The sequence below is a fragment of the Diorhabda sublineata genome, chromosome 4 (genome assembly GCF_026230105.1).
Source record: "Diorhabda sublineata isolate icDioSubl1.1 chromosome 4, icDioSubl1.1, whole genome shotgun sequence".
In the NCBI taxonomy this organism is placed as follows: Eukaryota; Metazoa; Arthropoda; class Insecta; order Coleoptera; family Chrysomelidae; genus Diorhabda; species Diorhabda sublineata.
Window position 1 is genome coordinate 35,091,257 of NC_079477.1, and position 15,668 is coordinate 35,106,924.

Here is a 15,668-nt window from a genome sequence, read left to right on the forward strand (position 1 = left end):
GTGAAAGTTCCAAATGTACACACACGTTAATAAATATTGGAATGTAGGTTTGTGTTGCGTGCTTAAGAGTTAGAAAATTTGTAAATGGGATGAATGAAGAAGATCTTTTAAAAAGATCGGCCGAAGAGCGAGAAAAAATATTCAAAAGATATGAACAGGGTAGGGAAGGAGCCGAAATTGATCCATGGGAAGATCCCGGTTTCGAAGTATACCACACAACTGATAGGTATGGATTCATACACGATAAGAGGCTGCCATCCAAAGTGGACCCGCAGGAAGCTAAAAGGCTTCAGATCGAAGTAGAACGCCAAAAGAAATGGTTAAAAATGCTCAAAAATTGGGATAGCGCTACGAGCAAAGAAAAATTACATTCTAGAGTTTACAAAGGTATACCAAATTCCCTTAGAACCGAAGCTTGGTGTAAATTATTAGAGGTAATCATATTTGATCGAGAAATTTGTGTTCCTATGTCATTATTAATTCCAGGTAGATAAATTAAAAAAACAGAATAAAGGTAAATATGTCGAAATGATGAAATTAGCTAGAAAACACTCGACCGACGCCCGACAAATCGATTCGGATGTTAATAGACAATTTAGGGAACATCTACATTACCGCGAACGTTACAGCATCAAACAACAATCTCTATTTAATGTTTTAACAGCCTACGCTATGTATAATTCCGAAGTGGGGTATTGTCAAGGTATGTCCGGATTAGCTGGTGTTTTATTGATGTACATGGACGAAGAAGACGCTTTTTGGGCCGTTCACATATTGTTAACTAATCCTAAATATGCAATGCATGGTTTGTACAAGGAAGGTTTCCCAAAATTAACTAGGTACATTAATACTATCATACTACTGTTATTATTATATAATTATCGTTTTTTTAACAGGTTTTTAGCTCATCACGATAAGATATTAAGTAAATTATTACCTAAGGTTAAAAAACATTTCGATAAACACGGCTTAGACGCAATATTATACTCCTTGAAATGGTTTTTTGTTTGTTTCATTGAACGAGTAAGTATTTTGTTTATTGCTTCATTTTATGCGCAAACTACATAAATAGATTTTAATTGGCCAATTAATCGGGTCAAAAGGTTTAGTTTGAGCATTGTTTTTATGTATTTATCATACAGGGTTTGTGTAAAGTGTGGAATAACTTTGAAATTTTCAATTTAGGTACCGTTCAATTTATGTCTTCGAATATGGGATATTTATCTATTAGATGGGGAGAAAGTGATAACTGCGATGGCTTATACTATACTCAAATTACATAAGAGACAATTATTGAAACTCTCAGATATGGATTCCATAGTAAATTATATACAGGTGACATAATAATTATTAATATTTATTTTATATAACTTTCAAGTTATGTTTCAGGTGAAAATTTACAAGGATTTTCAATACGACGAAGATTCAGTTATCAGACATTTGGAATCGTCCATGGAGGAATTGAAGAGGTACAAATTGGACGTACCCGGTCCGCCTACTAAAGAAGAACTACCAGTAGGTCCGTTTGGGGTATTTAAAGAATCTACTTTTGAAGAAATAGTCGGTATAAGGAAGGAACAATTTACTGATAAAGAAAAACAAATGAACGAGATCGTTTTGTTGACCAGCGAAGCAGCCAAAGAAGCCGTTGATAAAGATATGGATTGTCAGATGTCGGTTGCCGATTCTGTTGGTTTTACAGGTACCGATACGGAAAATAATAGTACCCGCGATAGTAGTATTTCTTTAATTAGCAAAACTAGTTTTTCCGATAGTAGCGTCGACGAATGCACCAGGCTTTAATAAATCAAACAATTTTCCCATTTTCATCTTCCTCTCTACTTATATACATATACAGTGTATACAAAAACTAATGTAAAAATTAATTTTTGTTAGTTTTTTTATGCTGTATATAAAATCGACCAAAACTAGCTTTTTTCATATTAGAATTGACCAATGCTCTAAGTTTATCGAGAAATTGAATCTTATATTATGAAGTGTGTACAAAAATTGTTGATAAATAGTAGTAGTTCATTTGTACTGCATACATAATCAATGATAACTGAATATAAAAACGGTTTATCCTATTCTAATCACTTTCATTAATGATACAATATTAAAATATTCCATTGTATTTTACCACATACAGTGTGTCCAATCCATGTTGATTTCGAAATTTTATTATATGAAACAAAAAATACGTTTTGTGATTAATTTTTCTCTTCCTCTTATCGCTATTGTTTATTTAAGGAGCCTTAACTAATGCACAATCGAGAAATTGGATCTTATATTATACAGTGTGTACAAAAATTGTTGATAAATAGTAGTAGTTCATTTGTACCACATATATAATCGGTTATAACTAATTATAAAAACGAATTATCCTATTCGAATCACTTTCAATTTCATTAATGACTCAATAATCATGTATTCCGTTGTATTTGATCACATACAGTGTGTACAATTAATGTTGATTTAGAAATTTCGCTACACATAACAAAACATTCATTTTTCTTTCTCTTCCATAGCTATTGTTTTTTTTTAAATGAAAATTTCTCGATATACTTATTATTTTCAATATTCTCATGTATTATTTGTCAAATTTTTCTAAATCCTATTAAAGTGATTTATTGCTATTGTTCGATTCCATATAATCAAAACTTGAGTTACTGAATGTTGAAGCACCTTGTAAGTAGTATGTATATAGGGTCTTTCATAGTGTATTTTAAATTGGAATAAAAGAAAAATTTGCGAATTTGATGAAAGGATTGTATTATGACAACTTTGAGGATACCGTAATTGGTAGATCACTCGCTTAGATATACAAAAACCCAAAAAAAACAAAACCAAATCGTAGCACCGCCTCAATATATGTCCTAAGATGGCCGTTGATGATAATTTTTCATCATTATGATATCCTAATTAAATGTATTGAAAGCTTTAGGTTGCCATGTGGATTGGTATCCTCCCCACTTTGACGATTTTGTTTATTTTCCTCCAAAAATGGGTCTCTTTGTTGTCATATGCTCCAGAGTACTAATGGAAGGCCCTATATATTAATATTTAATTTTTAACACAATATCGGAATGAATGGAGAAATTTTGCATCATTTACTTACCTAAACAAATTCGTTTAATCACTTCTTTCTACGTTTAATTTTGTTCCTTGGTATGTTTTTCCATTTACTATTTCTATTTCCTTCATTTTTTTTTTAATAAATTTTTTCAACATTTTTCGATATCAAGTTACGAATTTTGTCAAAAGTTTATTAAATATGGGATAAAATTTATATTGAGACATTTTTTCACGTTCTCGGTCGTATTTTAAACTAGGTTAGGTGTTTGAAGTATAAAATCCTATCTTTTTCATATATAATTTACTTGTTGATAAAATCCACCAATCAGTTCTCATTATATGATTTTTTTTTTCAAATTACAAATCATGTTTATCCCTATAATCGCGCCATTTCATGTTATAATTTGTGTAAAAATAATTTTTACAGTTTCGATCCTGCCGACTGCGCCATTTTCATTTATATTTAATCAAAATCTCGTAACCTAATGTGAACTGATTGTGTTTATTGTTCTTACCTGTACATATTTACTTTTTGTTTATATTTCCCTTTCCAGATTTTGTAATATATATATTTTTTTTATTAATTTAATTTTTTATTCGGGTCTATTATTTTAACACCTTTTTCGTTTTAAAAAAATCTTTTTAATATCCTTTACTCGCTTGTTAATCTCCTCCAATTAATATTTTTATTTCACTTTTTCAATATCTAGATTTCTTTTCTTCAAAAATCACCGATGAAAAAATGTGCGACTTCAACAAATTCCAAAATTTCAGTATAATTCGTCTATTTCCTAATAAGTGTATAGTCCGTTCATACATTTCTTATTTGGAGTATAGTCCTTTCATACATTGCTTAATTGAGGTAAAGGCAGTTTCTGATTGAGTTAAAGTCCATTCATACATACACCGATTGGATTAAAGGTTATTCATACTTGTCCTAATTGATGTTATAGTCCGTTCATATTTTTCATAATTGATGTATTAATGAATTTATAATCGATTAAAGTTCGATTTTTGAATTCGCACATTTTTTTATGTTTTTTATCATTTTTTTTGGTTTGTTTGTAAATTGAATGTGTTATTTTAGTCATGCCTCCGGTCAGCATATGAAATTTGACTTCTATGAGGATTCGAATGCCTTTTGGTAGGTTTGCATGATTCGGTATCATTCGAAATTCGTTTTTTTTTACCCTTTGTTCGAACACATCCTTCCAATCCCCCTCCTCATTTTTGTGAAAAACGTGAGGAATTGTGAAAAAAAATTATTAATCAAAAATTAATTGATTCGTTAAATGTTGTTTTCGGTGAAATGTTAATAAACCGGTAAGGAATACATTTTATTTGGATATCGGCAACGCTGGAATTATATTTATTTACTTTAACTTACAGGGAGATCCAAAATTAGTTCGAAAAAATTAAATTTTTTCGTAGTTATACAATTTTTATTAATAAATTAATAGTAATTAGAAATTGTCAATTTTTTTGTTAAAATAATTGCGGCGTTGCCATTTTACTAACACTTTGGATGCGTTTACATTATTTTTATTCTCTGTAATCGAAATATTCTGGTAAAAAGAATTTTTGTATTGAAATTTTATAAATTAAACAAAAAATGCGAAATGTATGTAAATTGCATCCATGTCGCTTTTTTTTTCCATCTTTCTAACATCTCACTCTAATTCGTGTGACAAAATTTAATCGACGAAAATTGAGGGGGGTTAAAAAAATCTGTGAAAAATGTTATTTTCATCATAATTTTCGATTTAAACTAGTTTTTTGTACTAAAAAAATCGATTTTCAGTAATTTGAGGGGTTGTGAGGGGAAATCGTTAAAAGAAATTGACGAAATAAAAAAAATTGGTTAGAAACATTCTGGGGGGGCGACAAAAAACTGTAAAAAATGTTATTTTCATCATTATTTTCGATTTAAACTAGTTTTTTGTATTAAAAAAACCGATGTTCAGTAATTTGGGGGGTTGGGAGGGGAAATCGTTAAAAGAAATTGACGAAATAAAAAAAATTGGTTAGAAGCATTGTGGGGGGGGCGACAAAAAACTGTAAAAAATGTTATTTTCATCATAATTTTCGATTTGAACTAGTTTTTTGTATTAAAAAAACCGATTTTCAGTAATTTGGGGGGTTGTGAGGGGAAATCGTTAAAAGAAATTGACGAAATAAAAAAAATTGGTTAGAAACATTCTGGGGGGGCGACAAAAAACTGTAAAAAATGTTATTTTCATCATAATTTTCGATTTAAACTAGTTTTTTGTATTAAAAAAACCGATTTTCAGTAATTTGGGGGGTTGTGAGGGGAAATCGTTAAAAGAAATTGACGAAATAAAAAAAATTGGTTAGAAACATTCTGGGGGGGCGACAAAAAACTGTAAAAAATGTTATTTTCATCATAATTTTCGATTTAAACTAGTTTTTTGTATTAAAAAAACCGATTTTCAGTAATTTGGGGGGTTGTGAGGGGAAATCGTTAAAAGAAATTGACGAAATAAAAAAAATTGGTTAGAAACATTCTGGGGGGGCGACAAAAAACTGTAAAAAATGTTATTTTCATCATAATTTTCGATTTAAACTAGTTTTTTGTATTAAAAAAACCGATTTTCAGTAATTTTGGGGGTTGTGAGGGGAAATCGTTGAAAGAAATTGACGAAATAAAAAAAATTGGTTAGAAACATTGTGAGGGGGCGACAAAAAACTGTAAAAAATGTTATTTTCATCATAATTTTCGATTTAAACTAGTTTTTTGTACTAAAAAAATCGATTTTCAGTAATTTGAGGGGTTGTGAGGGGAAATCGTTAAAAGAAATTGACGAAATAAAAAAAATTGGTTAGAAACATTGTGAAGGGGGCGACAAAAAACTAAAAAATGTTATTTTCATCATAATTTTCGATTTAAACTAGTTTTTTGTATTAAAAAAACCGATGTTCAGTAATTTGGGGGGTTGTGAGGGGAAATCGTTAAAAGAAATTGACGAAATAAAAAAAATTGGTTAGAAACATTCTGGGGGGGGCGACAAAAAACTGTAAAAAATGTTATTTTTATCATTATTTTCGATTTAAACTAGTTTTTTGTACTATAAAAATCGATTTTCAGTAATTTGAGGGGTTGTGAGTGGAAATCGTTGAAAGAAATTGACGAAATAAAAAAAATTGGTTAGAAACATTCTGGGGGGGGCGACAAAAAACTGTAAAAAATGTTATTTTTATCATTATTTTCGATTTGAACCAATTTTTTATGCTGCAAACATCGATTTTCAGTAATTTGAGGGGTTGTGAGTGGAAATCGTTGAAAGAAATTGACGAAATAAAAAAAAATTGGTTAGAAACATTCTGGGGGGGCGACAAAAAACTGTAAAAAATGTTATTTTTATCATTATTTTCGATTTGAACCAATTTTTTATGCTGCAAACATCGATTTTCAATAGTTATAGGGGGTTGGTGAAATATGATGCTTTTTATATATATTTTTTTTCAATTATCCTTGAGCCACATATCAAGGGGGGCTCATAAAGTTACTTAGAGACATAAAAATTCAACTTTATCTTGAAAAAAAAATTTGTTTGTTTGATTAATTTTGTCACTAGTCGGGTGTTACCACCCTAAAACTTTTCAACTTATAAAAAAACCTATATTTACCTTTTTTAACGCTTTTTTCCAAAAAAAAAATACTAAAATTTCCACTTCTCGTTAATTCCTATCACACTCACATTTTTTATTTTGTTCTTACGTCTATAAATAATACAAAAAACAAGAATTAGAGAAAAGGGAAGGGGAAATAAATGTGTTTAATACGCCGAATTTCTCATATATTCAAAAAATAATGATTATAACGATTTTCGGCTGCATTTCCGTATCTACCCGGCTCAGAATCCTAAAATAAACACGTTAGTTTAGCGTTTTCGAGCTCGCAGAATCCATTTATCGAACTTCCACATATCGGAAATCGATTAACTTCCGATTCGGCTTTAACGATATGGGGGGGGCTCGGTCGAAGAGGATTTCAAGTTAAAACCTATCCCTCGAGAGTATTAGCACCTCTCCGAAGGTTATGTTAGGTTCACTTTATCTTAGGTTATGTCAATTGCCGAATAACCGAGGAAAAGATAGTTTTCTATAAAATATGTAGCGGGTAGAAGGAAAGTTATCAAGTGAAATTTCGATAAACGGATCGTGCGTTTTCGAAAACGCTAAACTATGATTCTAAACCGATGAGATACGGCAGTTTTTTGTTTCTGAATAAAAATTTTTCAGGTTCGAAATTTTCCTTCGATCCGAGCATGGACGACGCCAGTTCGCTATTAGATTGCGAACATACCGGCTCGCGACGATCGTTAGCCGATACGAGCGTAACGTCCACCGCCGATTTATCGGTGTTTTCGACCATAACTCGATCGCAAGCGCACGAAAACAGCTTGGATACGCATAGCAACATGTCGGATAATTCGGTTGGTGGAGCTAGTTCGATCGGTTCGGGTATAGGAGCGACGAGTAGTCTGCAGAGGGCCGTATCGAGTCATTCGACGCCTAGAGCTACGCCGAAGAATCCGTCGCCGGACGTTTTGAGGATTTACGTACCGTACACGCCGTTGGATACGCCGATTGCGAGTCCGCACAACGGCGATTTGATCAGGGGGGCGTGTACGTTTTTGGACGCCAATAAAATTCGAATTAAAATCGATAACGACGAATTGGCGACGCCGTTAGTCGAACACGGTCAAATTAAGAATTTTCGTATTGATAGTCCGGTTGATTTGAAATAAAAATAAATATATTTATTTATATACATATAAATGGTGAGTGATTCTATTATTTTTTTTTTATAATTTTTGTTTATATTTTCGAAATTATTTAAATTAAAATATTTTTTTGACGATTAAAATTCAAACAAAAAAATCTCTCGATTTTTTTGCTATTTTTCCGATTTTTTATTATCAAAAATTCGGTTTTTTCCGATTATTTTAAATCAGTTTTTCACCAATTTTTTTTTCAAAATATTTTCGAATTATTTCTCAATAATTTAAAAAAAAAACGTTTTTTTATTAGTAATTTTCTAATAAAATTTTTTGATCATTGAAAGTATAGAAAAATAATGATTAAATTCATTTTTCTCAACATTTTTGCTATTTTTTTCGATTTTTTATTATCAAAAATTCGTTTTTTTTTTTCGATTTTCTTGGATCAGTTTTTCACCAATTTTTTTATTTTTTTCCGATTTTTCTTTATCAAAAATTAGAGTTGAACAATTTTTTTTCAAAATTTATTCGAACAATTTCTCATTAATTGAAAAAACGTTTTTTTATTAGTAATTTTCTAATAAAATTTTTTGATCATTGAAAGTATAGAAAAATAATGATTAAATTCATTTTTCTCAACATTTTTGCTATTTTTCCCGATTTTTTATTATCAAAAATTCGTTTTTTTTTTTCGATTTTCTTGGATCAGTTTTTCACCAATTTTTTTATTTTTTTCCGATTTTTCTTTATCAAAAATTAGAGTTGAACAATTTTTTTTCAAAATTTATTCGAACAATTTCTCATTAATTGAAAAAACGTTTTTTTATTAGTAATTTTCTAATAAAATTTTTTGATCATTGAAAGTATAGAAAAATAATGATTAAATTCATTTTTCTCAACATTTTTGCTATTTTTTTCGATTTTTTATTATCAAAAATTCGTTTTTTTTTCCGATTTTCTTGGATCAGTTTTTCACCAATTTTTTTATTTTTTTCCGATTTTTCTTTATCAAAAATTAGAGTTGAACAATTTTTTTTCAAAATTTATTCGAACAATTTCTCATTAATTGAAAAAACGTTTTTTTATTAGTAATTTTCTAATAAAATTTTTTGATCATTGAAAGTATAGAAAAATAATGATTAAATTCATTTTTCTCAACATTTTTGCTATTTTTTTCGATTTTTTATTATCAAAAATTCGTTTTTTTCTCCGATTTTCTTGGATCAGTTTTTCACCAATTTTTTTATTTTTTTCCGATTTTTCTTTATCAAAAATTAGAGTTGAACAATTTTTTTTCAAAATTTATTCGAACAATTTCTCATTAATTGAAAAAACGTTTTTTTATTAGTAATTTTCTAATAAAATTTTTTGATCATTGAAAGTATAGAAAAATAATGATTAAATTCATTTTTCTCAACATTTTTGCTATTTTTTTCGATTTTTTATTATCAAAAATTCGTTTTTTTTTTTCGATTTTCTTGGATCAGTTTTTCACCAATTTTTTTATTTTTTTCCGATTTTTCTTTATCAAAAATTAGAGTTGAACAATTTTTTTTCAAAATTTATTCGAACAATTTCTCATTAATTGAAAAAACGTTTTTTTATTAGTAATTTTCTAATAAAATTTTTTGATCATTGAAAGTATAGAAAAATAATGATTAAATTCATTTTTCTCAACATTTTTGCTATTTTTTTCGATTTTTTATTATCAAAAATTCGTTTTTTTCTCCGATTTTCTTGGATCAGTTTTTCACCAATTTTTTTATTTTTTTCCGATTTTTCTTTATCAAAAATTAGAGTTGAACAATTTTTTTTCAAAATTTATTCGAACAATTTCTCATTAATTGAAAAAACGTTTTTTTATTAGTAATTTTCTAATAAAATTTTTTGATCATTGAAAGTATAGAAAAATAATGATTAAATTCATTTTTCTCAACATTTTTGCTATTTTTTTCGATTTTTTATTATCAAAAATTCGTTTTTTTCTCCGATTTTCTTGGATCAGTTTTTCACCAATTTTTTTATTTTTTTCCGATTTTTCTTTATCAAAAATTAGAGTTGAACAATTTTTTTTCAAAATTTATTCGAACAATTTCTCATTAATTGAAAAAACGTTTTTTTATTAGTAATTTTCTAATAAAATTTTTTGATCATTGAAAGTATAGAAAAATAATGATTAAATTCATTTTTCTCAACATTTTTGCTATTTTTTTCGATTTTTTATTATCAAAAATTCGTTTTTTTTTTCGATTTTCTTGGATCAGTTTTTCACCATTTTTTTTATTTTTTTCCGATTTTTCTTTATCAAAAATTAGAGTTGAACAATTTTTTTTCAAAATTTATTCGAACAATTTCTCATTAATTGAAAAAACGTTTTTTTATTAGTAATTTTCTAATAAAATTTTTTGATCATTGAAAGTATAGAAAAATAATGATTAAATTCATTTTTCTCAACATTTTTGCTATTTTTTTCGATTTTTTATTATCAAAAATTCGTTTTTTTTTTCCGATTTTCTTGGATCAGTTTTTCACCAATTTTTTTATTTTTTTCCGATTTTTCTTTATCAAAAATTAGAGTTGAACAATTTTTTTTCAAAATTTATTCGAACAATTTCTCATTAATTGAAAAAACGTTTTTTTATTAGTAATTTTCTAATAAAATTTTTTGATCATTGAAAGTATAGAAAAATAATGATTAAATTCATTTTTCTCAACATTTTTGCTATTTTTTTCGATTTTTTATTATCAAAAATTCGTTTTTTTTTTCGATTTTCTTGGATCAGTTTTTCACCATTTTTTTTATTTTTTTCCGATTTTTCTTTATCAAAAATTAGAGTTGAACAATTTTTTTTCAAAATTTATTCGAACATTGAAAGTATAGAAAAATAATAATTAAATTCATATTTCTCAACATATTCCCTATTTTTTCCGAATTTTTATTATAAAAAATTCGGGAAAAATAATTTTTTTGTTCAAAAAACCATTTTTTGGTAGTATTTTGCAAAACTAAATTTTTTGGTGATATTATACGATATTATTACTATTTTTTTCGATTTTTTATTATAAAAAATCAGGGTAAACCATTAATTTCTCAATATTTTTTCACAAAAGGTAGTTTTTTGGTGATTAAAATTGAAGTTTCTCGATATTTGTCTTACATTTTATTATTTCGCAACTAATTCTTATTTTAAATGCACTACTCACTAATTTATTTACATTTATCGCGCTTCGAGTTTTCGTTTATTTCTATTAAACAGGGACGGCTTCAAATAACTTTTTGTTGTACGAATTTTAAATTTATTCCAATTTCTAACAATATTTTCGCTTTTTCTAGTAGATTTTTTCATGTACATATTCCGCATACCGGGGGATCGAAATATTTTTTCCAATATAAAAATCGATATATTATTTTTTTTATTCATCAAATTTGGTTTTATATTTCTATAAATAATTTCGTCAACTTTACATTCCATTTTTTTTTCTATGAAAAAAAAATCGATTAATTTCGCATTTAATTAGAAAAAAACTCGACTATACTTTTTTTATTAAAAACTACGACCTATTTTTGAAAAAAATGGTATTTTTCATTATACTATCTCTGTGGCATACTCTATAATTAAATGAAATCGATTTATACGAGGGTGTGTAGAAAAGTCTTCAATTAAAATACCGCGTATTTCGTGGTTACTTTCGATTATTTATTTTTTGAACGTCAAAATGACAGTTAAATATAAGATTTAACAGATTCCGTTCCTATTTTGATTTATTTTTTCGAAATATATACCGTATATAATTGGGATATACAGTATAACATATATATGTTGAAACTCGAAATTTTCCTTTTCCAATAAAATTATGTGCCATATATATATATATATATATATATTTTTTTTTTTGAAATTCTTCATCGCTTAATATTTATTTTATTACAAAAAAATCATAAATTCGATTCTTTTTCACAGAATTATGTTTTCATTTTTCAATTTTTCTACGGATTAGATAATTTTTGCTGGAACTGCAAATTTTGGCTGTATAAATTTTTCCCAAAATCACCGTGTAAATGTTTGAATTTAAAATTCTAATGAATGTTGTAATTTTTTTGTAAATAGCAAAATTTTTTATAAAATATTTTTTTTTTTCGGTCGTAAATAAACAAAAAAAAATAGTATTTACGCGAAAAAATAGTCGTGTACATTTTTTTTTCAAACTCTACAAAATCTAGTACGATATTAATTTGATATTATTATATAAAATAAATTTTTTTAAGACACCCTGTAAATTGCTGATCAAATTCTATCGTTCTCTTTATCTATACAAGGAAAAAAAATAATGTTAGGCGATAAAAAAATTATATATACGAGGGTCTGACAAAAATTTAAACATACGAGGGTTTCTCAAAAATTTATTAACTTTTTTCGTTTTTTTCTAAAACCGTGAAATAGATTTTTTTTTTGTTTCGGCATTAGCAATATACGGGGTCGATTATAAAAATTTTTACTTAATATACAATGTGAGTTTTTTCGTTCCGTTACTAGAACGTGATACATGCAATAAAAAAAAAACGTGTAAATATTTCTTACACTCCAATTGTGTTGATCCAGTCATAAAACGACTTAATTTCTTAATAAAAACGTTTAAAAACAATTTTCTTCTTCTTTATTAACCAAAAAACAAAACAAATAATACAAATTCAAACGAAATAAAAAAGACACGACCAAATCATTTCTTCTTTCCTTTACCCTTTCCTTTACCTTTCCCCTTACCTTTACCTTTCGTTTCCGGACCGGCATCGTTGGGATCGTATTGCGTATCCGTCGATTTTTTTTGCGGTATCGGTTTCCGTTCCGGACCTTTCGGCGTACAAAGTTCCAATTCCAAATTTTGTTTTTTATCTACACCTTCGCTTTTTTTCCCGATTCTCAATACGAACAATTCTTTATTAGGATCCGAAAATTCGGTAACTTTAGCTCCGTTCGCGGCCGTACAAGTCGGAGGATTTACCACAACGCCACCTGTCTGTCCTTGACCCTGTTGACCTATATAAAAATAAACGAAAATTAACTTTGTAACCGAGGAAAAAATTTTATTTCACCACCCACCCATTCTAAAAGCGAAAGGTAATTCTTTGCCGGCTTGCTTTATACCGGGTTCTATGTTGAGGTTCATGTTGTTTTTCGCGTTTCCGCATATACAACTACCAGATTCGCCGTCATCGGCCGGTTCTATTTTATTATCTTTATGTACTCTTATCGTTAAAGAATTTCCCCCCATCGAAGCGCCGATTTCTTGGTAATTACCTTCCGGATCTGATTTCGCGCAAGCGCATGAATCATCGGCGTTAGGACAAGGAGAACATTCCGAACACGGTTGACCGATGCTACCGGCGCCACCGCGCATCATCGGGTTTCCCAAAACTCCGTTAAAACCGCCACCGTAGGGTCCGTATTGCGTCGGTGGTAAACAAGGAGCGTTCGGAATATTACCGCATTCCATACAAGGAGCTTGTGGAACCATACCGGGAAATCCCATTGGAGCTGGATTAAAACCCATTCCACCGCCGTTGTAATTATATTGTCCTCCTGCTACGTTAAAACCCATCGTCGCATTACCAATTCCTTAAAAAAATCGATTGAATTATTTGTAGTGTACGGTACGCTATAGTAAAATAATGAATCGTATGATTATATTTACCCGGGTTATTTTGATCTATCAAACACGGTTTTAACGGACAATTATCCACGCATACTTTTCCGGTATTATCGAAAGGAGATGCTGAAGTTGGAGAAGTTACGGGACAATCGCCAGGTGTTGGTTGTCCGTTTGAATTATTTCGAACGGGAGCTCTAGCGTCCCCGCCGCATGGAGTAGTAGGACATGAATCGTTATAACGTTTTCCGTTGTTTTTATTAGTTTTAGGTGTACATTTGTCACCGCTTTTACCACCTAAAAAAAATTAACCAAACGTAAGTACGGTGAAGTAGTGTGTGTTAAGCTATAGTTCCGATTAAACCGCCATATTGGAGCACCATTACCAATTACCATCAGTTGCATAACGTTAGTCGTTGTAATACGTTGGTTTTGTTGCCAGACGTAGTAAACAAAAAAATTTTACTTAAAAAAAATATTTTTCTTGCATTTAATACACCGGGACGTGTTAAATTTATTAAAATAATGTGTAAACAGTTACCGATGCCACGTAGCCGATATTTTTAAAGAAACAATCGATCCAGTGATCATGTTTGACAAGTGAAGTTAGGTACTTGGCGGTTTCGTGTTTATTTATTGCCGTTTTAAACAATTTTAAGTGAATATTTATAAGAAAAAATCGATAAATTAGTCTTTAAATTATAACATATTGGATAGTATTTGATTTGAAAGCGGTTTATAGTATAAAAACGATCTATTTCAAATTTTTAACCTAGTGGTGAAATTAGAAAACAAGTGAAGTCTAATATGGCGGATTTATTGTTTACTTATTTGTGTTATTGATTTTTATTGAATTACGATTTAATGTGTTGTGGAATCCTTCGAGTTATTTTATTACTAAACGAGATGTATAAAAAAGGTTAGTATTTTGTAATTTTTATTTCTACTTTACCTTTTCCGCCTTTTTTGTACCTATATAAAGATTTTCCTTCTTTATCTTTAAATAAAACTGATTTATCTTGCAAATTCATTTGAAATTGTGTCACTATGAGTTTTCCGAAACACGATAATCTTATATAAACGCCTATTTTTCCGCATATTTCTCCTTCGGGTGTACTGATATCGAAAGAATCTTTCAATGTTTTCGCTGTAGGAGAAGTACCTTTAACAACATAAAAAATTATAGTCCATTCGAATTTTTAAATATTTACGTTATATTTTACTCACTTTCTTCCCCCGTGGAAGTTGTTATGCAATTGATAAGTTCTTCGAATAAATTAGCTATTGATATAAGAGCGCTACCGATTTCTACATTTTCCGGTATCCAACTACCAGGAGGCATTTTCTTATAAATCGAAACGTAAATGTCTAACTTATTGATTGCTTCTTCCGCTTGTTCGGGTGATAGGGAAAATAAACACGATTTGCCACTTTTTATGTTGGTATCTTTCGGACAATTCGATATATAGTTTCTAAATAAAAAAAATTATATAAAAATTATTTTTATATATGAAATGTCTCACCTTTGAGGGTTAAAATCGGCTTCGCATACATCCAAAGGTGCGTTATCTAAAAATTGGAACGACACGCATTTTTCACCTTCGACTTCGTCGCAATCGCAGGACGGATCCAAATTAACGTTGTCCACTAGAAATTCCAAAAGAAAAAGATTTTCCGTCGCTATCTTATCCATATCAAACGAAAAATTTAATTATAAAAATCTAACGAAAATTTTGACTTGTCTTAATGACACTCGAAAATTTATTTCAGTTTTTTCATTTGACGTTTTATATCGGGCGGCGGGTAAATTTCGTAATACCAATTACAAGCTTCCGTTTTAAAAGGTTGTCCAACGCTAAATCGAACAAAAAAATATACGAGGTGTGATCGAAAAAAAAAAGATCGACAAAACTTACAGTAACATATCTTTTTTCCTTTGACACGGATTATCCTGAACGAAAGCCGTTAAATTAGGTTCTTGGATCCATCTAGTAGACGATCTCGTATACACCGGAGCTATATTTATCGTTTCCACTACGGGTTCTTCCGGTTTCGAATCGACGGGCCACCATTTCGGCGGTTGGGGTTTACAAGGCACTATAGGAATCGGAGGCGTTTCTTTTTCTATTTGTTTTTTCACCAATCTTTGAAAAGATCCTTCGAATTCCGCGTTTTCCGTTTCATTTTTAACGCGCAATTTGT

The 15,668-nt window shown here is 29.1% G+C and overlaps 2 protein-coding genes across 2 annotated transcripts; one reads left to right on the top strand and one right to left on the bottom strand.

The window, feature by feature from the left end:
• The first annotated feature begins 89 nt into the window (after nucleotides 1-89).
• Nucleotides 90-8,873, top strand: LOC130443115 (USP6 N-terminal-like protein). Its single transcript, XM_056777589.1, has 6 exons — nucleotides 90-434; nucleotides 487-839; nucleotides 897-1,023; nucleotides 1,186-1,335; nucleotides 1,390-1,702; nucleotides 7,339-8,873. Exons 1-6 carry the CDS (start codon nucleotides 90-92, stop codon nucleotides 7,845-7,847), a joined length of 1,797 nt encoding a protein of 598 aa, XP_056633567.1. The 3' UTR covers nucleotides 7,848-8,873.
• Nucleotides 8,874-12,539: 3,666 nt separating this feature from the next.
• LOC130443367 (uncharacterized) lies at nucleotides 12,540-15,159 on the bottom strand. Its single transcript, XM_056777939.1, has 6 exons — nucleotides 14,990-15,159; nucleotides 14,694-14,938; nucleotides 14,419-14,628; nucleotides 13,512-13,763; nucleotides 12,920-13,435; nucleotides 12,540-12,856 (listed from the first exon to the last, which is right to left on the bottom strand). The coding sequence occupies exons 1-6, from the start codon at nucleotides 15,157-15,159 to the stop codon at nucleotides 12,540-12,542; spliced, it is 1,710 nt and encodes a 569-aa protein (XP_056633917.1).
• Nucleotides 15,160-15,668: the final 509 nt, after the last annotated feature.